Below are 25,422 nucleotides of genomic sequence, written 5' to 3'. Positions count from 1 at the left end.
CCAAGAGCCCATAGGTTCACACTTTATGTGATTTCTCTATTCAATATAAGCTCTACCCAGGATATTCCAAGCAATGAGGTCAAGAAGTAAGAGAGACATAGTTGCTTCCTTCACAGAAAATACAGCTTAAGGGAGGCACTGGTACATTGCAGTGCAGCATACAGTCTGCATAAAGGAGATTACAGGGTGGTGTGGGGATTCAGAGCTGGGCACTAAACCAGTCTGGGATCAGAATTCCTAGGGAGTGACATTCAGGCTGCAACTTGCAGAATGATTAGGAGCTGTCCAGGCAAAAGCGGTGGCTGGGAAAGAGTGCTTCCGGGCAGAAGGGAGAGCATGTGAAAAGCCCCAGAGACAAGAGGGCCAGGAACAAGGACGTTCTTTTGCCTGCTGAGCACTGGAGGTGGGGCCCAGTTTGAACATGCAGGGTCCTGAAAGACAAGATGAGGAATTTGGATTGAGGGCAATGGGAGATGCTGAATATGTCAAGGATAGGGGGAATTATGATCTATGTAGATAGAATATGCATTAAAACAGGATAAGAAGTAAGCCAACACTTATATAGTAAAGTGCTTTACAAAAGTTATTTTATTTAATCACGATAATTACACTGTGATGATGATAGGTACTATTATTACCTCCGTTTTATAGATGAGGAACTGGCAGCCCAGACAGGTAAAAATCTCACCCATAACGACACAGCTAACAAATGAAGAGGGCTGAGAATCAAACTCAGACAGCCTGCTTCTGAAACTTTTCTCTTAACGCTCAGATTATGCTGTGTTTAGTTGTCAAGGATGACACATAGGTTTCTAAGTTTAACAGTTAGAAGCTGGAGCCATTTATTGAGATGAGAGCACTGGAGGAAGAACGGCTTGTAGTGGGAGCTGATGTTTGGACCGAATGAGTTTAGATGCCCAGGAGGAGATACCCAATAGGCCTCGGACGTCTAAGTCCTGAAGAGACAGCTGTGGACCAGAGACATTTAGGGAGCGTGGGCAGGGGGTGCTAGTTTAAAGGTGGAAGCAGATGTCTTGGGAATGCTTGAGACCACATTCTAGAGTGTATGTCAAGAGTTCTGTCCTGAGAACTCCGGGGAACCCCAACATTTAAGGACCTTGATAGAACCTGAGAAGGAATGACCAGATGGTAGGAAGAAAACCAGGGAAGAGAATTCTAGGAAGAGGTTAAAGGCCACAGGAAAGTCAGGGTAGACATTGAAGCAAGGTGTTCTCAGGATGCAGCCACTAAGAGGTCATCTGGCACCACAAAACATGTTCAGTGGAGTTTGCTTGTGGAAGGGAAAGGGGAGAAGCCAGAAACCTGACCACTGTGTGTTTAAAATGAGTGGGAAGTACAGAGGGTTTTGGAATGTTTAATTGTTTTGTTTTTTAAAAGAGTTTAAACTATAAAGCAGGGGAAGGCAACTGTATGGAGACCCGGGGGCCAGAGGAGCTTTGGACTTTCAGTTTGGGTGTATTTTTCGGTTTTTTTGTTGTTTTTTAAGGTGGGAGAGAAGAGAACACATTTAAGAGCTGAGGGGAAAGAGGCGGCCAAGAGGCTGAGGTGGCGGCTCAGAAGATGGAAGGGACAGCCAAGCGATGAGACAAGGTCCTCCACGTTTGGCAGTGATGGGACTCAACTACTGCACAATTAAGGCTTGAAAAGAACACCTTTCACTGGATGAAAATGAACCTGGCCACTTAGAAGCCCTGTCACTGGAGTCTGGCGGCAAGGGTTACTGACTTCCTGTGCAAGAATGCATTTCCAGGGCTTCCCTGGTGGCGCAGTGGTTGAGAGTCCACCTGCCGGTGCAGGGGACTCGGGTTCGTGCCCTGGTCCGTGAGGGTCCCACATGCCGCGGGGCGGCTGGGCGCGTGAGCCATGGCCGCTGAGCCTGCGCGTCCGGGGCCTGTGCTCTGCGGCGGGAGAGGCCGCAGCGGTGAGAGGCCCGCGTAACGCAAAAAAAAAAAAAAAAAAAAAAAAAAAAAAAAGAATGCATTTCCAGCAGGATAAGAATCTCCTGCATTGCAACTGAGCTTCCGCAATGTACCCCAATAAAATTTTTACCTAAAGAAGTTTAGAAGAAGGCAATTATCCCTTTATAAAAAGCACATGACTATAAAGTTTCTTCACTCCCCCAAACAGCAGTACCAAATTTGGACATTATGGAATTTTAGAACCCTTTTTATCTCTTGAAAATGATATTAAAATGGAAGTGCTTATTTAACTGTCCCCTTATGGCTCAAAAGCTATTACCTGAGAGGGGAATTGCCAGCACTTAATAATCCTTAGCAGACTCCAGATGTTTAATTGCTCCCCCTCAGCACCCCTGTAATGTAACAGCATATGAGCCGCCAACATTCCCAATGTGCAGAGGACAATGAGACCAACGCTGACAGGGGAAACCGAAGTCAATGCTGTGAGAATTTAGCCCACACGTAACACTCAAGCCTATGCCTGTACATGTGTATGTGTGCACATGTGTGTCTGGAGTGCTTTTTTTTTAAAAAATTAATAGAGAGGCTAGGCCCTCTATTGCAAAGAGCAAGGGCTATGGAGATTGAATTGTTTTATTTCAACTCATTTAAGTGGCCTTGTTTCTAAGATGGGACAACAGTAGCAGTTCTCATAGTTTTGTTCAGAAAATGAAATGAGACTTAGGATTCGGCCCATGGCAGGGGAGAGGGGTATCTTTCCTGTCCCTCCCTCATCTCTGTCACATAGGCACCAGGTATATAATTATTATTGGCTGTTTGGGATGGCGGGGGGATAATGTGCCCAGAAGACAGCTTGCTCTTTCCAGAGTATAATCTTGATAGAACTCTAGGGCCCTGCCTCCAGTGGTTAGGAAGGAAATCTCTAGTGGCGTTGTTTGAGTAATGTTTGAGTTTAAAGACATCTGGGTGCTCACCTAGCTCAAACTCCTAATGTTTTAAATAACTGTGCTTATTAGTAGCAACAGAGCCAAAACTAGTGCCCACTCTATTGGGCTAATTTTTCTCCCACTCATGGTCTAGACAAACATCTTCACTTCTAGCCCCTTCTAAATATTTTCTTCTGTAACTTTGATATTGGCACATGTGAAAATCATGAAGTCACCTTAAATTGTAACAGTAAATGACTCTATTTCAAAATTTTTAGGTTGTAAAAATAATAATTTTTAAAAATGCCAATGCTTCTTGAGGTTGTTGCTATGTGCCAGGCATTACATGCATTACACTACATTACATTACATACATGCAGTACCTTATATGCATTACATGCATGTTCCCATTTAAGCCTCCCCACAAGTCAGTGCTCTAAGGACCATTATTACCACGACTTTACACATAAGAAACTGAGGCGGGCTTCCCTGGTGGCGCAGTGGTTGAGAGTCTGCCTGCCGATGCAGGGGATGCGGGTTCGTGCCCCGGTCCGGGAAGATCCCACATGCCACGGAGCAGCTGGGCCTGTGAGCCATGGCCTCTGAGCCTGTGCGTCTGGAGCCTGTGCTCCGCAACGGGAGAGGCCACAACAGTGAGAGGCCCGCATACCACAAAAACAAAAACACAAAAACTTTTATTATAAGTTTAAATACTGCAAAAATATTTCTGGTATATTGTGAATGTCAGTATTTAAAATGAACCTGTTAAATCAGTCAAATTAAATTATCCAATGAAGAATCTGAATACCCACTTGCTAAAGACAGATTTTTGTCCCCCTAAAATTCATGTTGAAGCCCTAACCCCCAATGTGATGGTATATGGAGATGGGGCCTTTGGGGCTATTAATTAGGTTTAAGTGAGGCCATGAGCATGGGACCTACATGATGGGATTAGTGTCCTTATAGGAGTAGACACGAGAGATCTTGTTCTCTCTCCCTCTGCTACGTGAGGACATAATGAGAAGGCAGTTGTCTACACGTGAGGAAGAGAGCCTTCCCCAGGGAACCAAATTGGATGGCACCCTGATTTTGGACTTCCATGCCTCCAAAACTGTAAGAAATCAATTCCTGTTGTTCAAGTCACCCAGTCTATACCATTTTGTTACAGAAACCCGAGCTCACTAAGACACTACCACTATTCAATTACAAATACATAAACAGAAGGAAATTATGTTGTTCCTTATTTTTTTTTTCTGGAAATGTTATTTCTATTCCAATTCTCTGATGAAATTTTACCCTAATATGGCATTTATGTCTTTATATTGAAAGTCTTTTATGGCTCTCTATAACTCTATGTACATATAATTGAATATTATTTTTCATTTCCTGTGATCACAGGCTTCAAATGTTAGAAGAAATTTTATGAGTTATTATTATGATTACTACTATGTGGGCACACCAGCATGGCATAAATTTTTAAAGCTTTTTATCTTGAAATAATTAGGTTGACAGGAAGTTGCAAAAATAATACAGAGGGGTCCTATGTACTCTTCACCCAGTTTCCACCAGGGGTTACATCTATATAGCTATAGTGAAACATTAGAATTAGACAAGTGACACTGGTACTCTGTGTGTGTGTAGTTCTGTGTTAGTTTATCCCATGTGCCTATTTGTGTAACCACCACCACAGTCAAGGTAAAGAACTATTGTATCATCCAAAGATCTCCAATGTGCTACCCCCTTCACAGTCACATCCTTCTCTTCCCACCCACTATCTCCTAACCTCTGGCAAATACTAATCTGTTCTTTCTGTAACTTTGCCATTTTGTGAATAATATTTAACAGGAATTGTATATTATGTGACATTTTGAGACTGGCTGTTTTAATTCAGCTTAATTCCCTTGAGACATATATAATACATACAAGTTGTTGCATGTAAATAATTTGTCCCTTTATTGGTGAGTAGTATTCCACTGTATGTGTATACTTGTTTGTTTAACCACTCACCTATTTAAGGCATTTGGTTTTGGGGGTTTTTCCCCCAGTTTTTGGCTATTATAAATAAAAACTGTTATGGAAACGTGTCAGTTTTTACATGGAAATTAATTTTAATTTATCTCAGATAAATGCCTAGAAGTGCAAGTTGAGTTGCGTGGTAAGGGTATGTTTAGTTTTTTAAGAAACTGACACACTGTTTTCCAGAGTGGCTGTACAACTTTTAGTGAAGTGTATAAACCTTTCTTCTTTTAAAATCTCCTTACCTTCCCTATTTATAATAGAATTGTCTTAAATATTTCCTCTGCGTACAGAAAGGGCCACATCAGACAAGTATTAATTTTTGCTTCAACTGTCAAATATAATTTACAAAATCAAGAGGAGAAAGTCTATTGTATTTACCCATATTTTCCTCCTTTTTTTATTGTTCTTTTCCTGTTGTTTCAGACTCCTTCTTTTATCATTTCTTTTCTGTTTCAAGAACTTTGTTCAGCCATTATTTTAGGGTAGGTCTATGGGCACAAATTCTTAGTTTTCATTCATCTGAGACTGTTTTGAGTTGCTCTTCATTCTTGAAAGATATCTTCATTGTATATAGAATTTGAGTGGACATCTCTTTCCTTTTAGCATTAAAAAAATGTTACACCGGGCTTCCCTGGTGGCGCAGTGGTTGAGAGTCCGCCTGCCGATGCAGGGATCACGGGTTCGTGCCCCGGTCTGGGAAGATCCCACACACCGCGGAGCTGCTGGGCCCGTGAGCCATGGCTGCTGAGCCTGTGCGTCTGGAGCCTGTGCTCCGCAACAGGAGAGGCCACAACAGTGAGAGGCCCGCGTACCTCAAAAGAAAAAAAAAAAAGTTACACCCCTTCCTTCTGAACGCCATCGTTTCTAATGAAAAATCCACCATTGTTCACGTTGCTTTTCCCCCACAAGTGTCACAGCTTTCAGGCATTTTTGTCTTTGTCTTTCAGAAGTTTGACTATGATGTGTCGTGGCTTGGATTTCATTGGGTTGTTCTTGTTGGGGGTTCACTCAGCTTCTTGAATCAGTAGGTTTGTGTTTTGCCAAATTTGGAAAATTTTTAATTACTGTTTCTTTGAATACATTTTCAGCCTTTCCCCTTTTCTCCTCTCCTCCTGGGACTCATTGCTGCTGTGTATTTTGAGTCCCAGGAGTGAGGGAGAGAATGGAGTTGGAGGAGTCTTAATCTTAAAGGATGTAGTGGGAAGAACTGGAAGTTTGAAATCCAGAAGCTTGGAGAAGGGCTCTGTTCCCACCTCACCCCCCCACCCCCCCCAGTCACACCTGCAGACTACTTCTGCACTTCCACAAGCTAAGTAGAAGGAGCCATTTGCATCCCATCATATCAAAGGTACATACTATTAGCATAGTTTATGACTGTGCTGATCTTGATCACCTGGCTGAGGCAGTGTTTGCCAGATGTCTCCACACTGCGAAGGTACTGCCCCCTCTTTCCACATTGTACTCTTTGGAAGAAGTCACTGTGTACAGCCTATCCTTAAGAAGTAGGGAATATGGTTCCCCTCCTTGAGGATGGAGTATCTACACAAATTATTCTACAAGGGAGATTTGTCTCTTCTCCCTCATTTATTAAGTTATCCAATCATTTATTTGGATCAGGATGGTCTCATAAATATTTATTTTACATTTATTTTTATTTGGGGTGATAATTCAGTACAACTTCCTTTATTTTGTTGCTCAGATTGTTCCAGCTTTAGCCACTAAGGGCTCTTGCAGTTGGCTCCTGTGTGCTCCTTTAACATACCCAACCATTGCAGGTTTTTTGTTTTGTTTGTTTCGTTTTTCATGTCCTCATATTCTGGCATTCCAAGACAGTGTAAGTTCATCTTATATATTTCTTGCCCCAGTCCTAAAATTAGCTTTTTCTCCAAGGAACGCTGATTCCCTTTATGGGAGAATGGTATTAGAAACCAAGATCTGGGCATTAGGTGGGGTATTTACCAGTGTGGTTTTTATTGTAGGCATTCTCAGCTAAGAGAAAAGAAATATACACATACCTAATAAGCAAGGATTCCATCAGAGTATTATTCTCACTCAGTAGGTCCCACTTCAAAAACCTTATCCATGGCCACACTTCCTTCTGCCACATAGAAGTATACTATTTGCAAATCTTCAGCTCCAGGCAAAACCTCTTTCTCCAGCCTCAGATCCATATTCTTTCACTTCCTTTCTGTGAATATGACTACTGATTTTCTCATAGGCACCTCAGTCACACTATCTCAAAAATCTTATTGCCCCTAATCTTTCTCCTTCTTCTGGAATCTCTATCTTTATCAGCAACCTCACTACTCTTATTCCTAAAAATCTCTCAATGGCTTCCTTCTGCCTTTAGAATGAAACACAAGTTTTTCATAATTGTATTCAAGGCCCTTCATTCGTTGGTTTCTGATTACTTCTCTGGCTATTGATGTGAATGATAGCATTAAAAAGAAAGTATATATTTTAGAAGAGAGAATAGAACAGACCCCAAAAACTTTTAAAGGGCGAGAAGAAGACTTTGTAAGAAGAATGAGGAAAGGCCAGGATGGTTAAAGGAGCCCAAAAAGAAAGTGTCATCACAGAATGCACAGGATGAGGACATCTACTGTGGTGAGTTATGAAAAAGCTGAAAATATATCCATTAGACTTAGCAACTAGAGTGGTTTCGAGGGCCTGGTGGGGTAGAAAATAAGACTGGAGTGGGTTGAGTAAATAAGTGAGAATATAGCAGTAGAGACTATCCTTTTTAAGAAGCTTGGCATCAAGGGGGTGGGAAAGAGTAGAATACCATTATCTTCACGTGGTTGCTGTGTAAATTAAATCAAATCACACATATGAAAACAGTTTGGAATCATAAATTGTCACAGTAAAAGGGGTCCAAGCTTTGAAACAGATAAGCCTAATTCTAAGCCCAGCTCTGTTACTTAAAAACCAGTTTAACAAGAGCTTCATTTCCTCATCTTAAATGGAAATATTTATTCAACTTGAATGGTTGGCACCAGGATTAGTCAGACATATGAAAGCATTACTGCAGTGCCTCCTGCAAAGAAGGAGGGTCATACATCCTTAGAGGAAGTTAATTCTCTATAAACCAGACCTTGGAGGAAGAGGAGGAGAAAATTATAAACCACATACATAATCTTTAGAGTAAAAAAATTGCAATGTTCATGCTCTTTCATCAAGTCTGAGATTTCTACATCTCTGCACTTTTACACTTAGTTCTAGTTAACAGAATCCTTTCTAAATTTACCTATTGCTCTTAGAAGATAAGGGTTTAGGGACTTCCCTGGTGGCGCAGTGGTTAAGAGTCCGCCTGCCAATGCAGTGGACACGGGTTTGATCCCTGGTCTGGGAAAAGCCCACATGCCACGGAGCAACTAAGCCCGTGCACCACAACTACTGAGCCTGTGCTCTAGAGCCCGCGAGCCACAATTACTGACCTCGTGTGCAACAACTACTGAAGCCCGTGCACCTAGAACCCATGCTCCCCAACGAGAGAAGCCACTGCAATGAGAAGCCCGCGCACCGCAACGAAGAGTAGCCCCCGCTCGCCGCAACTAGAGAAAGCCTGAGTGCGGCAATGAAGACCCAACGCAGCCAAAGATAAATAAAATAATTAAAAAAAAAAAAGAAGGGTTTAACTCCTGGTATGGCATGGAGACAAGAAGCTGAGTGGTACAGTCATTTGGAAGACAGAACATCCACAAGACCATAAATCATAATACCTGTTGGGATACTCACCCTCAGGTCTAGATTTATACCTTTCATAAAATCTGTTACCATCCTGCTCTACATCTTATAACCCTAGAATTATCCTTGTGTGGCCATTATTTTATATGATGTTTCCTTTAAGATATCTGAGCTTCAAAATATTTAATGTTGGCTTCCCTGGTGGCGCAGTGGTTGGGAATCCGCCTGCCAATGCCAATGGGTTCAAGCCCTGGTCCTAGAAGATCCCAAATGCCACGGAGCAACTAAGCCCGTGAGCCACAACTACTGAGCCTGCGCTCTAGAGCCCATGAGCCACAACTACTGAGCCCACGTGCCACAACTACTGAAGCCTGTGCACCTAGGGCCTGTGCTCTGCAACAAGAGAAGCCACTGCAATGAGAAGCCCGTGTGCTGCAATGAAGAGTAGCCCCCGCTCACCGCCACTAGAGGAAGCCTGCGTGCAGCAACAAAGACCTAATTCAGCCAAAAAATAAATAAATAAAGTAAATAAATTTAAAAAAAATTAATGTTTTCTCTTTGGAAATGTAATTATTAATCTCAAAACAATGCTGGTTAACTCATCATAAATGATAGCTGCTTTTATGTATGAAAAGGCCTGAACCCCTTTGTTAAGATGGAAGCTCTTCATGACTCAGTCTTAATTCTCCTTTCAGGCACGACTGGATAGGAAACAACTTGGCGAATTTGGAGATGACAAGAGATTCATCATCTCAAAGCATTGTGACTAAGGTTTGGCTTCATCACGTGAGCCACACCCTGATGTCAGCACTGGTTCCTTCTACCTAAGTGGCTGGATCAGCATCCTTTCCTATGCAACATATAATATAGTGTTCTCAGTGATAATGATGCTGTTTTCGGCAAGCAGGACTGTGATACGATTCTAGGTCACACTTGTACATATAGAAAATACAAGATCAGGGACATAAAATGCACGATCAAGGGCTTCCCTGGTGGGGCAGTGGTTGAGATTCTGCCTGCCGATGCAGGGGACATGCGTTCGTGCCCCGGTCCTGGAAGATCCCACATGCCGCGGAGCGGCTGGGCCTGTGAGCCATGGCCGCTGAGCCTGCGCGTCCAGAGCCTGTGCTCCGCAGCAGGAGAGGCCACAGCAGTGAGAGGCCCGTGTACCGCAAATAAATAAATAAATAAATAAAATTTTACAAAATGCACGATCAAGAGTAATTGTTCATGGAAAGTATAGGGGTGTGTGTGAAATACATTAGGTGTACTTAAGTTATTTCATTCTGAATGAAACTCCTCAGTGAAAGGTACTGATCCACCCTTAACAAGCCCACCAGTTATTTACTGTCACATGGACAACAGGGCCATGTGGAAAGTATTTTCCCATGTGTTAATTTTCAAATGAAAGTTTTCCTTGATTGTATTGATAAACATTTCTGATATACCCCAGATTTATTCAATCCAATGCTAATCCCATGTACTCAGATGGGGCAGCCCCGACATTTAGTCTGATTTGCTAATAGACTGTTGAGGTTTAGAATATCCCCATAAACACACTGCTCCCTCTTGAAATCTGACGTTTTGGTTAACATTTCTTACTTCCCTGAAGTTTCCCATTTTTTAAATAGAGGAAGTGAAAATTAAAACCATTTTTAAAAGCAATTAATTTTGCTGTCACACTCATTTTCTTTTCCTTCCAGGAAAATAAAATACTGAGAAACTACTAAGAAGTCAGCATTGCTGTAACAGCACATTTAGAACAAAAATGTTTATCACTATGCATTTCCCAAACCCTTGGTAGCTCTGGAATCTTTAGAAAACTCTTTTCTCCAGTACTTAAGATTCTCTACAATCTTGGTCTAATGCATTTGTTTGGATTAAAAATTCTTCAAGCTTGTTTGTCCTTTTCTCTATCAGTGTCTTTGTTCCTACTCTTCTCTATATGGATAAAGCATCTCTTCCCCACCAATTGCTAAAAGCTGAGATCTTTCCCATCCTTTAAGGCCAATATTCAAATATTCATTTTAAGCTTTTAAACTGTCTCTAGCTAGAAGTGATATCTTTCTTTTTCTCTCTAAATTTCTGTATTTATATTGGTGTGAAATTAATTTTTAATATACATTGGCAGTAGCAATGGTGAACATGAGCAACAGTTAGCTCATCCATTCACAAATAGTTATTATATATCTAAAGATCTAAGACCTGGATTCCTGCACTAATTTTGCCACTAATCAATTGTTCTTGGGTAAGTGATTTTACATGTTCAAGTGTAATTATTTACAGATAATTCCTACCTATCTTTATTACTTATAGTATCCTTAAAGATAAGGACTTTGTTCAGTACAATTTTTGTACTGAGGCCTGAACCATACTTGCACAGAACAGGGACACACACTGATGATTTTTTTCAATTGATGAATACATTTTTCTCTATGTTCAGACAAATATGTTAATTCTGATATTCCCTGAGTAAACAGAATCAAGAAGATAACTGGCATTTTTTTCTAGAGGTCATAGCTGCTTATTCCTTGCTTTTTCTATACTTTTCTACTGAGGAGAATAACATTAGTGAGATTGCTCCAGTGTCGCCCCTTCTCTAGCACTGTATGTAAATATTACAGAAATTCATAGGAAAACACCAATGGAATGATACTTCTTGCTCATTAGGCAGTTAGACATGCTGTGTCTATAATAGCTTGTTCTCCACCTAGTCAAGAACAGTGACTGGTGAATCTCATCTTTATTATATTCAAAACACCAGTCACAATAAATTTTGGAGAATCTTATTTCTTCCAATGAGGAAAGAAAAAAAGAAACAGCTGAGAGGACAGGGTAGATGAGAAAAATTTTCATACATTGTTGGAGCATGAGGGAGCAATCTGCTAATATCTGTCAAAATCTAGAACTTGCACAGCTGTTGACAAAGCAGTTTCACTTCTGGGAATCCAACGTAAGGAAATTCTGGCATGAGGAAGCAAATATATGCGTACAATGATGTCTGTTGTAGCATTACTTGAAATAGCAAAGAAATAAACTATATGGACAAAAGGGGGATGATTAAATAAATCTTGGTACATCCAACACAATGCAATACAATATAAGCTTTAAAATAAGTTAGATCTATATACACTTATGTAGAAAAATCTTAATAGATTACATAAAAAAGACAAATTGTAGGCAATACATAGTATAATCTCACTGTTCTAAAAAAATAAAACCAACTATGTGTATTCATATTTATTGGTTTAGATATAAATGTATGCATACACATAAAATGTTTTTCAAATAGAAAGAAATTTGGAAAGGCATGCATAAAACATAAGTGTTTGCCTCTGGGCTTTGGGAAATGGGTACTGGAATATACTCTTTACTTAGAAAACCTCTGTTCTGTATTTCTAAAAAGCCATCTCATAGGATTGTTGTGAAAATTAAATAAATTTAATACATGTAAAGTGATTATAAAATTGCTGGCTTGTAGTAAGCACTAAATAAATTTTTGAATAAAAACTCTTAAAAAAATATACACACGTGCCTCATTTTCAATTAAAAAAAACAAAATACATGAGACAAAATAAAATACAACTAAGGCAGTGGTTATCTGGATAAGTACCACAATGGATTTCAATCTCTCCAGGTTATGGGACAAGTCTTTTACTAAGTCTTTTACTAAACAATTGCTGGGGAAGGAGCAATACTTTGGAAAACAGGTTGCTGGGATCAATCATGCCCCCTGGTGGTTGATTGCTGCCTAGCCAGAAAGTTGGCAAAGCAAAGGATAGAACCCGTTCACCTTGGCCCTGATGTATCAATATTATACGTTCTGTGGCATCCATTACCTTAACATCGTTAACCCTCAGACACCACTTTTGCCGATGTCAGGCGGCATCGGCAACCCAACAGCCATACTGGTTAAGCCTGTGTTTCTGCTCTCTCTGCTGGATGTGCCTCCTGTTCACGTACAAACGGGGTCATTCTTCAGGCCTCCTTTATGCAAACTTTTCTCACTTTCACAGGTGACTAGACCCCAATGCATAAAGTTAGCTACATTTTTTGTGTATATGTGGATATGTTGTATGTGTAGATTTATTTGTGTATTATATATGTGCATAATTTTCAATCAGCCAGTTTCATGGATGTACGATTTGTATAGTCACACAGGATTCCACACTTAGAAGGGCCCTGTGCTTGGTTTAATTCTCTGCTGTTTTTCTCCTGAAATTACTAAAATTTTTTTTTTTTTTTTGCGGTACGCGCGCCTCTCACTGCTGTGGCCTCTCCTGTTGCGGAGCACAGGCTCCGGACACGCAGGTTCAGCGGCCATGGCTCACGGGCCCAGCCGCTCCGCGGCATGTGGGATCCTCCCGGACAAGGGCACGAACCCGTGTCCCCTGAGTCGGCAGGCGGACTCTCAACCACTGCGCCACCAGGGAAGCCCTACTAAACATTTTTTAACAAGGACCCTGTATTTCATTTCACTGGCCTCACAAAATAATGTTCTACTTTCAATTAAACTCACAACTCTAAATTTAATATAATAATTATTATTTTAGATGAGGAAACCAAGGTTTTGACTGATTCAGGAACTCTTTTCAGGGTCTCACAACTGGTGTATTGTAGACAGAGAACCTACCTACTGGCTGTAAGAATTTCTCACGTGCATCAGGGTCACCTGATTGAAAGGCTTATTGAAAGTGCAGATTCCTAGATCGCAGTCCAGAACCTACTAAAACATACTTTTTAGAGGAATGGTCTTAGAATCTGTACCTTAAGTAACTCTTCTACTGGCTTAGAGAACAAAGTCTATATTCAATTCATCTCTAATCTTAGAACCTAGCATAGGCCTTCACTCATAGCAGTAACTTAATAAACATTATGCTGATTAAGTATCATTCAGTTATAGCTCGACCAAGCATCACTTTTGCAGAACAGCACCAGTGTTTTACCATTCAAGTGCTTGAGAGTTTTATACGAGGAAGGCTTTATCAGCAGCTAGAGTTGAGACATTTTTCTCCTGCACTTGTTCCCCATTGAACATTCACATGGATAGAAAGCCTTTAAGTTGGTGCAATCTTTATATTTCAGAACATTTCTGGCCAAAGAGTCAGAATCACAAGTGCATAGTGCTGTCAAATAGTCAGTCTCATAATATTATTGGGAATTTGATTCTTGAAATCAGAATTTAACAAATTAAATACTATACAGACTTGGAGGTAAGGAAGACACAAAACATCTAGAATATTCATGACCAGATGGAAGGCTATATAAACATTTAAAAATATTAGAGGGGGAAGGGGGTGAGGGGAGGAGAGGAGGTGAAGGAGGGGGCATGGGCTCACGCCGCTGAAGTCCACTCACTCGCTGGTCACCTCCTGACAAGTGGAGGGGATCCGCTGCGGACCAAGGAAAGCGGAGGAGCCTGGTGGCAGCCACCCCCTCTTCTGCACTTCCCTGCACTCTCATCTCTCTCGGCCTTGGCTTCTGACACGAGAAAGAGATGATGGTTGAAAGTTTTGGAGATCCCTGTTTTTTATGGAACACAGTTGTGTAAAATTTTCATAAGATTCCTTGGCAATAACATACACTTGTGATGGACCCTAGAAATACTGCTGTTAGGATTGGGTTCTGATTCCGAAGGATTTTCAAGAAAGAGTCCCTCGGCCATCAGTACTGGCACACTGGTCAGCAAGAGAGAAGTAGAGCTAGAGAACAGCACAAAGGAAGAAGAGGACCTTCGCAAGTGGAATCGGGAAAGAAACATCGAAGCAGGGAAAGATGATGCTTTGACTGATGTACAGCAACAGTTTTCAGTGAAAGAAACAAACTTTACAGAGGGAAACTGAAAATTGAAAATTGGCCTTCAGGCTAAGAGAACTAAAAAACCTCCAAGGAACTTAGAGAACTATGTATGTCAACCTGCCATAAAAACAACTATCAAGCACCCAAGAAAAGCGCTTAAAAATGGGAAGATGACAGATGAAAAGAATGAACACTGTCATTTCAGTGGTGTCCTCTGATGCACAAACGTTTTCAATTTTGATGAACTCCAATTTGTCTGTTTTTTCTTCTATTGCCTGTGCTTTGGTGTCATAGCCAAGATATCACTGGGAAATCTAACATCATGAAGGTTTTCCCCTATGTTTTCTTCTAAGGGCTATAGTTCTGGCTCTTATGTTTAGGTCTTTGAGAGATTTTCAGGTATCCATCTTACTCTGAACTTGCTCCCTGAGTTCAGAAACTGATTAAGATAGCATGGCATACTTTGGACATAGGAAATTGTTATAAAAAAACGTAATGTATGGGCTTCCCTGGTGGCGCAGTGGTTGAGGGTCCGCCTGCCGATGCAGGGGACACGGGTTCCCGGTCCGGGAAGATCCCACATGCCGCGGAGCGGCTGGGCCCGTGAGCCATGGCCGCTGAGCCTGCGCGTCCGGAGCCTGTGCTCCGCAACGGGAGAGGCCACAACAGTGAGGGGTCCGCGTATAGCAAAAAAAAAAAAAAAAATGTATAAGCTATGGATATTGGACTAGCAACTATTAGTTTGATTAGGTAGTACACTCCTATGATTCAGAATTTAAAAGATAAAAAAGGAAACAATAAAACATTGTTACCATCATTACCCTTCTCTCCCCTGAGTACTCAAATCCATTTCGGAATCTCCTTTTAGGCAATCATGTGATAACCCCCTACTAACTGTGATAGCTAGTTCAGCAGAACAACAACAACAATTTCTCAACCCAAATGAAGAAAAGTGTTCTGTATATTGAAATTGTCTTACTTGAAAAATAAATCAAAATAAATTGTTTGGAACCAAAATTGTGCAAAGAAACTTCCAGGAGCATAACTCCATCAGTGCCTTTGATATCTCCCATATATATATATATATATATATATATATATATATATATATATATATATATATATATATATATATATACACAAACAAGCAAATACATGCAAAACCCCCCATTTAAAAATATAAATGGTACCATACTGTAAAAAAAAATTAGAAAAACTTACTTGAAAAAAATGCTAATAGATATTTTAAATTAATTAAATTATTTTTACATGATTTTCTTTTAAAATGTATAGAAAGAGTATAAAAATATGTCAAATCATGGTGAGATTAAGAATGATTAATTTATTCATATAATTTTATCTAACTTAAATGGGCTTATTCTTTTTGAGTAGAAATAACAAAATCCTTCTTCCAACTTGCAAATTCTTTCTTCCCTTAGCTTAGAATTCCCAGAAATCATTGACTGTTTTCTCTCATTCGTCATAAATCAAGACACTAAATTCTGTTGTCTTCCTCTCAGATGCATCTAACCACTGTCCCCTCCTTCTTAACTCTACTATCAATATTTCCACTCTAAACTTTAAAAATAGCTTCCTCTATGGTTTCTCTGCTTCAAGCCTCATTTCTTCAAAACATCTTTCACAATACCAACAGAATCATTTTCCTAAAATATGTATCAGATCATTAACCCTCACTTTTCAAGGCAATAAGAGTTGAAAAGTAAAAACAAACAAAAAAGTAAAAGTAGCAGCTTTGAAATGCTATTTGGAGAGCCCTGATGTCGCATCTTAGCATTTCTACTACTTACTGGCTACAAGGACTTGGGCACTTGAAGCATGAAATGGTAGCACCCTTTCTGAAAAGCCTTCCTTGATTGTTACTTATAGAGACTTAGGCCAGAGCCCTAAATCAGGCCAGGCTCTTGACTCTCGTTCCCCAGTCCATGCTCCTGCTCTTGTGTGGGCTCCAGCCACACCTGAGATGACTTATCTCAAGATACACAATCTTATCATGCCTCACTGATGTATATGTATTCCTTTAATCAGATGCCCACTGAAATACTGGTTCAAATTCTACTTTCTCTGCAAAATCTTTTAAAACCAGATTTAGTTATTTCATCCTCCAGACTCCTCTAATTGAATGTTCAAGTCTCTATTATAGCTGTTGCTTAATTCTGTCATCTTTTCACCCTTTGGGAACACATATGCTTGCTCCATCAGAATGGAAGTTTTTAGTGACTCAGAATTAGGTTATTTATGTTTTGACTAACAAGTGATGGGGTAACCAACTCATCCAGTTTGCTGAGGTTTTTCCTGGTTTGAGCATCAAAAGACCTCATCCTGAGAAACCCTTTAGGGCAAACCAAGGTATACAGCCTCCTAATGTACAGCACAGTTCAATGCCTACAGCAGGGTTATAAAGTGTCACTGGAATAGTCAAGAACTTTGGTTAGCTTTCATAAATGAATCTCTAAAGATTTCTTCACTGTGTGGTCCTTAACCTACGATTCTTGGTCGATGTTACTGTGAAGTATTGAATATTATATTTCCTTGGTCATCCTATATTGAGAAAATTTGATTATTTCAAGAGATTAAAACAATCTTAAAATAAAATTAGTATTTTGAATATTAAAATGTTATTCTAGTCAGATGGCTAATCTCAAAAGATAGGAGAAATTGAAATGCTGCTGGAAAGTGTTGAGTAGGAGGGAAGAAAAATAAAACAATCCAAGCCTACATTACATAGTCTCTTCATTAAAATGTTATTGGATTCATTCCTTTGTTTCATACCACTGTGTATAATTATAGTACATAAAACCTCCAGATCTTCCTGCTATTAGGCATTTAAAAATATCCATTCCAGATTTTCAAAACAAGTTTTACATATACAGTAATTATATCACACGCATGTGCAATGCTTAGATTATATTTATCATACCACCTTAAATTTAGACCATCTCTATTAGGGTTGACTTAATCATTTTCATAATGATGCCCTGGGCATTTCCTAATAGGGCAGGAAGTAATCCTATTTGATGGGAGTTCACAGGCGCTAGACAGACACTTGACTTTGCAACATGTTCTAAAAGAAAAATAAGAAAAATAGTTTCAGAACTATTGGACAACTGTCCTGCACACATACCTTTGTTACCTTTTGTTATGGTGACACATCTTTAGGTTCTACAGAGCACAGCTGGATGCTGCCAGTGTTGGCAAGTCACACGACATGGTGGAACAAACCACGGATTGAGATTCAGAAGCCCTAGGTTTCAGTGCAGTTGAGCTCTCTGGTCTCTGACAAGGAGATAATCCTATCCATGTAATTAACTGTGGTGGAAAAACTCATAAGAATAATTGTGAAAGTGACTTCCAAGTCATAAAGTTGAGGCACCATAATGGGACATTTTTAATTAGGGGTGCACATCAGATTAACCTGCATGCCTTCCAAAATACAGGTGGGCCCCACTCCAAGGCCAACTGGATCAGAATCTCCTGGGATAGGGATCAGAAATATACTTATTGTTTAAAGGCCCACAGATATTTCTGATTTACTTGCCTTTTAATAAACTATTGGGCCAGTACAAGGTCATTAGTTTTCTAGAATGATGACCTGAAATCAAATCTCTTCCAAATCTCTTAATAATGTTGTGATCTTGAAATATACATTAATATGTTGAGCCTCAGTTTCTCTAGTTTGAAAACTGGAGATATAAACACTTCTTTGTGTAGAGATGTAGGTAAAACATCTAGGTCAGATGTCTGATAAGTAAACTAAATACCTGAAGATCATAAGACAAAAGGGAGTGCTGGCAACTGTGGCTAATTGGATAAAGCCTTAATTAAATATATTTTTAAAAATTACTGTAAAGACTGACCTGGTCACACAAAATGTACCTGCAGGCATGACATTTGGTTTTTACCCCTAACATACTGGCCAGTAAATAACCAATTCTCAAGTACTATATAAAATATAAAATCCTGAACTGTGTGAAAGTATGTTTCTATATGTATGTGTAAGATACTGCTAAATACAGGATTATATATTGATTCAGCAAATATTCAGTGCCCATTATATACTTGTAAGTCCAGATAGAGATACTAAAAGAACTAATTCAAAGAGTTTACAGCTGAGAGAGAGACAGAGAGACAGAGAGAGGCAGAAGATAAATTAAAACATGCCCATTACTAACAATACTGATTCTACCAAAACTACATTTCCACGTCTTATTTTTTATTAACATTCTACCCAGGTATTTGTGACTGTCTGAATTCTTATATACAGTTTTTAAATATCGCTAATGACTAGAAATATTTGGAATTTTAAGTAATTGTTTTTAGAAACAGAGTATATTTTAACTAGATTGACATGGTAGTTTGTTGTGAAATAAGAAGGCTAATTAATGCTAAGGCTCCTTCCAGGTTTAAGAGTCTATAATTAGGAAGCAATAAATCGTGGAATCATCACGTAAGAGGAACCACTGACCAAATGACTCAGAGTTATTCTTAGAGCTGGAGCATCTCTTCACAGATCTGGGGAAAATTTTCATCATGTGAGATCGTCTTGCAACCTAAAAAGTACAAAGCCTGGCAGCTTTCTCATTCAGTTAAAATTGGACTGTCCCCTGTCATCACAGGTCAGATTTTCCGAACTCATCTACAATCTGAGCAAAATAATTTTACAAAGCCTACTGCTAACATTTATTTCAAATCATGACTCCTCCACTTTTTAGATCTGTGACTTAGGCAAGTTATTGCACTTAAGTTTTCGTTTCCTCATCCTTAAAATGGTGATGATCAGAACTGAATAAGACTTGTCATGAGGGTTTAATGAGACAATATTTGTAAAGTACTTAGCAGAGTCTTGACATATAGAAATAGTTCATAAATGGTGTCTAGCATTTGGATTATCATTTTTGCTGTTACATAACTATGGCCATGTTGTCTTAAAGCTCAGGAATCTTTAATGTCTTCATAATTACCCATGCCAGACATTTTTGCAAGAGGCTTCCCTGTTTGCAAATCCTCTCTCACAGGCAGCCATTCAAGATTAGATATAAACTCGGACCTGACTCAGTCCAAAGCTCAAGTGCATTCTACTTCACCCCAACTGTATGGAGAGGAATAAATCTTGGGACACACACACACACAAAATACTCTGATGTGATAAAGGCCAGCTTCATTAGCCTGGCCACTGAAGACTCCATTATCTGGTTGGAATTTACTTCTCTAGCCTCCCTTCCCCATTTCTCTCCTTCCTTTTCTGCACAGCCTACTCCAGCCCAAACTGACCAGTTGTTCCTCATGCAGGCAGAATCCTTCCCTCTTCATGCGTCAACCCCAGATGTTCAGCCTTCTCCCGAATCTCCAAATTCTACTCCATTTCCAGGCTTGGCAACAATGTTGGCCCTTCCAGAATTCTCAAAAAAAGTGCTTGGGCTTTAGACTGAGTCAGACCCAAGTTCATATCTAATCTTCATCCCTGACTAGTTGTATACTGTTGGAGTCTTTAAAAATGTCAGCATTTGTGTCTTGCCTATAAATAAAATTCTATACTATTTAGTGATAGGAGGATTGACTGCACAAACAAGGAACACAGGCACTAACAACATGTCTCAGGGACATCAGTGGTTACTTCCTGCCTGGAATTATGATCATTTCTTCTACTTGCTTATTTACGGAAATGGTACAGAACAACTGGATCACTATGTGTGAAGAACAATTTGAGCTGGATCTCTAGTCTCATTCCTTAAACCAAAATAAATTTTAGATGAATCAAAGTTTTAAATGTAAAAAATGAAACATCAACAACAACAGCAAAAAAATGGAAGAAAAGACAGGTGAGTTTATTGATGAGTTGGAGTGGAGAAGGCCTTTCTAAGCAGGACACAATAATCAAAAGATTGTACAATGAAAAGACTGCCGAATAGCTAATTAAAATTTTTCAATGTTCCTACAGCAAACAAACAATATAAAAATAAATTATATCAAACTGAGAAAATAAATTTTCTCAGAAAGGTTAACTTTCTTAATTTAAAAAGAGCTTTTATATATAAACAAAAAATGCTGAATACCTCAATGAAAAAAAAATAAAAGTATTTGGTCACGTAGCAAATAAAAGTATTTGATCAGGTAGCAAATACACATGACTAGTTAAGTGTGAAAAGATGTTCCCTTTTGCTAATAAAAATATATAAATTAAAGCAGAGATACAGTTTTTAACCTATTGGAAGGGCAAAACTTAAGAAGGTAGTATGTGATGTTGGTAATGGTTAGGGCTGCAGGCCTTCTCATGTGCTGTTGGGATGGTTCAACTTAGCAAATTTTGTTAAGATAAAAACGGGGCATTCCTGTTAAAAAAACAAAAAAACAAAACAAAACAAAAAAGAACGGGGCATTCGTTTGATTCATTACTCACACTGCTAGAAATTTAGCTTAGAAATAAATTCAAGACCTACACAGTAATAAGCTAGCTGCAAAACATTTTGTAATTAAAAAAAAGTTAGTTAGTTGTTAATAAATGCCTGATAAATGGAGTCATGATATGTACCAAACACGGACTTCTACGCAGTTATTTAATAAAGTATGACATTGATGAGGATATTTCTAACAAATATTAAGTGGGAAAAAACTGATTCTGTTTGTATAAATTGAAAATGTGGGGGTAGGGTGGGTTGAGTGTGCATCAATATACATACACAATGTACATTTTTTTTTAGAAAAATAATAAGAAACTGAGAAGTACCTACATTTAGGAAATGGAACTGAGTGGGGAAGGAGGGGACATGTGGAATAAAGGGATATTTTTATTTTATGCCTTTCTCAACCAGTCGAGGCCCTGGATCTGGTAATCATAACTTTGTATATTACATCTAAATTGTATATACATGATAAACAGCTCATCCATTGCGGGCGTTTGTTCCCAGTTTGTCAGCTAAGACAACTAGAGAGGCCCAAAGTTTTGAGCGCTGGATATAATCTATTAACTGGATTAAGAAATACAATTTGCTATTGTGTAGAAGTTCAAACATTTTTTAAAAAGAAGGGCCTTCACACTGAAAGATTGGAACCACTGGTGATGGGGAGGGATTAAAAATAAAACACATATAACTGTGACGGGAACTCCTTATGTTGTTGAAGAGGAATCAGGAAAGGGTAGGTGTGGCTTTAAGAACGATTTGTGATATTTCAACCCCACCCTGACAAGTGATCTGAAAATGTCGCATATCTACCTTCACGCATCAGCAGTACTTATTTTTTAGAATGAAAACTGAAAACACTGCTTTACACGGGGGCCATTGCCACCTATCTAATCATGTTTATAAATAAATGAAATCTATATTATAACAGTGAAAATGCAGCTCTGTGAACTTATCAGTCGCTCAAATTTGAATGTATTCAAACTCTCGAACAGTAGAAGAGGTCTTAAGCCTCATGTCAGCCTAACACCCCACCTGTTAACTGTTCGGGGTTCTTTGCACAATCACACTGGGGAGGAGTAGGGCCTCCTGCTATCACTTACGTCATGTATGTGAAAAAGGTGCTCAGGGGCTCCAGGGAATGATTCCGGAAATACTCAAATTCTCTGCATAGCTTTTTTCTCATCTCTGTGTCAATAATGGAAACAGTAAGAGGATTTGTTTGGTTAGCCAAGAAGTTGCCATAATCAGTGGTCTGGAGATGAATTTTCAGATCTGAAATTAAATGAAACCTCAAATCAGGTTAAATTTTGAACATGCATGAATAACCTTTACAACATTAATTGAAAGTACGGTAACTTTATGACAAATGCATATTTAATTATTATTTTATTAGACCTTAACATAAGGTCTACATGTGATTTAGATTTGAGCATCAATCTCTAAAGCAATAAAAAATTCATGTTAACACAGTCTAGTACGATATAACAATTTTTAATTACCTGAAAAATTCTAGAATTATTTAGCACAGCTCAAAAGAACATAAAAGACCACCTAGTCCAGAGATTGCAAATTGGTTTTACCTGAGCCAACTTAGTCATTTGAAAATAGTGCTAGGAAAACTGTTTGAGGATACTAAGCCTCCATCTCAGCTTGATGGAAAAGAAAAGTTTATTACTAATATTTACCATGGGTATGGGAGGGCAGCCACCAATATCCTTTGACTACAGATGAAGAAGTTGAGTTTCAGCAGGTCTAAATGGGAGTTATATAGTAGTGGAGCTTAAACTAGGAGATGGGTCTCCTTACTCTTGAATTCCAACATCATTTCCATGGGACCATGTTAGATGTCCTTTAAATGGCAATGTTTTTGGTTGCCAGATAATTTAATTGATTTCATTTATTGTCACTTCATCCTGAACAAACCATTTGTTTTCCAGTCCTACACTTCTGTTAATACTGATCCCATCTAACTCTATAGAGTTGGCCCCCTCCCCTTTTCAGATTGCTCATTATAATGTATCCTTCAGCATTAAAATAATAGTTACCAGTGATTGAGCGCTTATTGCATATCAGGCATTGTATCAAGTGTGTATTATCTCATTTACTATTCATGGCAACCCTATGAGTTAGGAATGATTTTTAGCCCCTTTTACAGATAAGGACCCTGAAGCTCAGAGAGCTTAATAGCTTGCTCAAAATCACGTTGATAAATGGACTCAAAGCCAGCCTCATATCTTAAAAGTCTGTAATTTATTGCCAATCAGTTAAATCAGATTATCAGTTGTTCTGTAAAGCCTTAATTCTGTCTGGCAGAATTATTCAATCTCACGCTGAATTTCAAAGTACTTGGATAATATTTCTAGCACAGCTCCTGTCCCAGAATATTATAAAGTCTTAATATGTTAACTCCAAAAATGCAGTTCTGCTTTCTTCGTTATATCTTTTAGTTATATCTTTTATCTTTTGGTTCCTTGTGCAGTACCCAACGTACTGTGTTCTTAAATATCTGAATATCAAAAATGTCTTTGGGGGCTTCCCTGGTGACGCAGTGGTTGAGAGTCCGCCTGCCGATGCAGGGGACACAGGTTCGTGCCCCGGTCTGGGAAGATCCCACATGCCGCGGAGCGGCTGGGCCTGTGAGCCGTGGCCACTGAGCCTGCGCTCTGCAACGGGAGAGGCCTTAACAGTGAGAGGCCTGTGTATCGCAAAAAAAAAAAAAAAAAAAAAAAAAAAAAGTCTTTGGCACCATCTAGCACACAACTGGAGACAATATAGCATCCTGGATCTTACTGTATTTTTCATTGAAACATTTATTAAGCATCTGTTATGTGCTGTTACCACAGGAGGCCCAAAATGGACAAGACATATTCCTCATCTTCAAGGAAACTCACAATCTGGTGAAGGTAGAGGCATGACAAACAGATGATGCAAACAACTAAATTCAGTGATAAAGATAAGAACCTTGATATATGGGAACATAGAAAATAAGAGCAAGATGCATAGGGATGAGAGCAAAAAAACCTAGGAGAGTTTCCAGAAGAAGGTTAAGCCAGAGGTGAGCCTTAAGGTGCTATGTAAGAGCGCAAGGAAGGCATTCCATGAATTAGTATGGGTATGGTGGGTGCAAGAAACTCAAAACAGTTCAGTTTGGTGGTTTGAAGCACTTAGTAGGAGAGAAGGAGGGGTAAGAAGTGAAGACAGAGAAATAAGCAGGGGCTGTTCCCAGGAAGGCTTGATGTGACTTCCTTGATCCTGAGGATAACAGGGAGCCCCTGTGGGCTATGAACTAATTGCTCTGTAAGTTGATGGGAGGGTGGATTTGCAGTTAGGCACTCAAGTGGTTCTTGAGTCTCTGAGATTCAGCAGACAGGCATTCTTCCTCAGTGTCTGGAGTAGGTCATGCAACAGAAATGCTCTTCATCTGATTGACTGCAGAATTTAATTGCTCAATTACCTATTTAATTAAGTTAATTTAAAAAAATCATACTCTTTTGCTATGTCTTCTTTGGCTTTTATTTTGACAGTCATACTTTTATACAGTTTGACAGTTTGCCTTCTCAGCACTGAGGAATATTTGCCAACAGAAGTGACACAAATGGTATTTCTTCCAAAACCATGGTATATTGCTCATGTGACATATGGTTCTTTTAAGCAAAATAACTTCCAAACCTTTCAGCTGCCAGTAAGATTCTGAAATTAAATGCCTCAAGTGTTTCAGGGATTCTCTGGTGGTGCAGTGGTTAAGAATCTGTCTGCCAATGCCGGGGACACAGGTTCAATCCCTTGTCCAGGAAGATCCCACATGAGGTGGAGCAACTAAGCCCGTGTGCCACAACTACTGAGCCTGCGCTCTAGAGCCCAAGAGCCACAACTACTAAGCCCGCGTGCCACAACTACTGAAGCCCGCGTGCCTAGAGCCCGTGTTCCACAACAGAGTAGCCCCCACTCCCAGCAACTAGAGAAAGCCCGAGTGCAGCAATGAAGACCCAATGCAGCCAAAAATAAATACAAAAAATAAATAAATTTATATTAAAAAAATGTCTCAAGTGTTTCAGACCCTGTAAGTAATCTTGTAATACTGTGCTTGGTGGAAAGACAGTTGAGATAGAAGGAGCCCTGTCTCACCAGCCCCAAGATGATCCAAGGGACACTTGCAATCAGATCCTAAGAAAAGCTTACGACCTGAAATATTTGCTCAGACAATATCATTATCTGTCAGTAATGACAATAATGCTTATAGTTTTAAAAATAGGATCACATATTTTTCCTCACATTTCCCTAAATGCTTATCTAAATAGGTATGTGATGAATAGAGCTTTGTGGTCAAATACATTTGGAATAAAAAGGCTTCTTAACTGCAGGAACTGAAAGCCTTTAATACATTAATTTGAATGATTTCTTTGGAAAGAGTATGGTACAGAACCTCCCAAGCCACCAGAAATCAACGGAGACACCCACAGAGCACACTTTGGAAAATTACACCCTTTTCTTATCCAGAGTAGTGTGTCAAGTGGCTTTTTTTATTCAAATGAAGAACTGTGAGATCCCTACCAACTAAATCAGTTTTATAGGTCCCAGATGTAATAACATAAAGAGAACAGATTGAGCTATTATAACAAATATCTGAGTATA

The 25,422-nt window shown here is 39.3% G+C and overlaps 1 protein-coding gene across 1 annotated transcript in view; it reads right to left on the bottom strand.

Annotated features, from left to right (window-relative positions):
- Positions 1-25,422, bottom strand: part of ATP6V0D2 (ATPase H+ transporting V0 subunit d2) — a 48,278-nt gene that overhangs the window by 13,791 nt on the left and 9,065 nt on the right. The window contains exon 2 of the mRNA XM_060035199.1: positions 21,891-22,062. Coding sequence (XP_059891182.1) covers positions 21,891-22,062 — 172 coding nt within the window. The remainder of the gene's footprint in view (positions 1-21,890; positions 22,063-25,422) is intronic.

Source organism: Delphinus delphis, chromosome 17, assembly GCF_949987515.2.
Source record: "Delphinus delphis chromosome 17, mDelDel1.2, whole genome shotgun sequence".
Taxonomy (NCBI): domain Eukaryota; kingdom Metazoa; phylum Chordata; class Mammalia; order Artiodactyla; family Delphinidae; genus Delphinus; species Delphinus delphis.
Note: the sequence above shows the minus strand (reverse complement) of the source record. Positions and strands in the feature narration are given on the sequence as shown.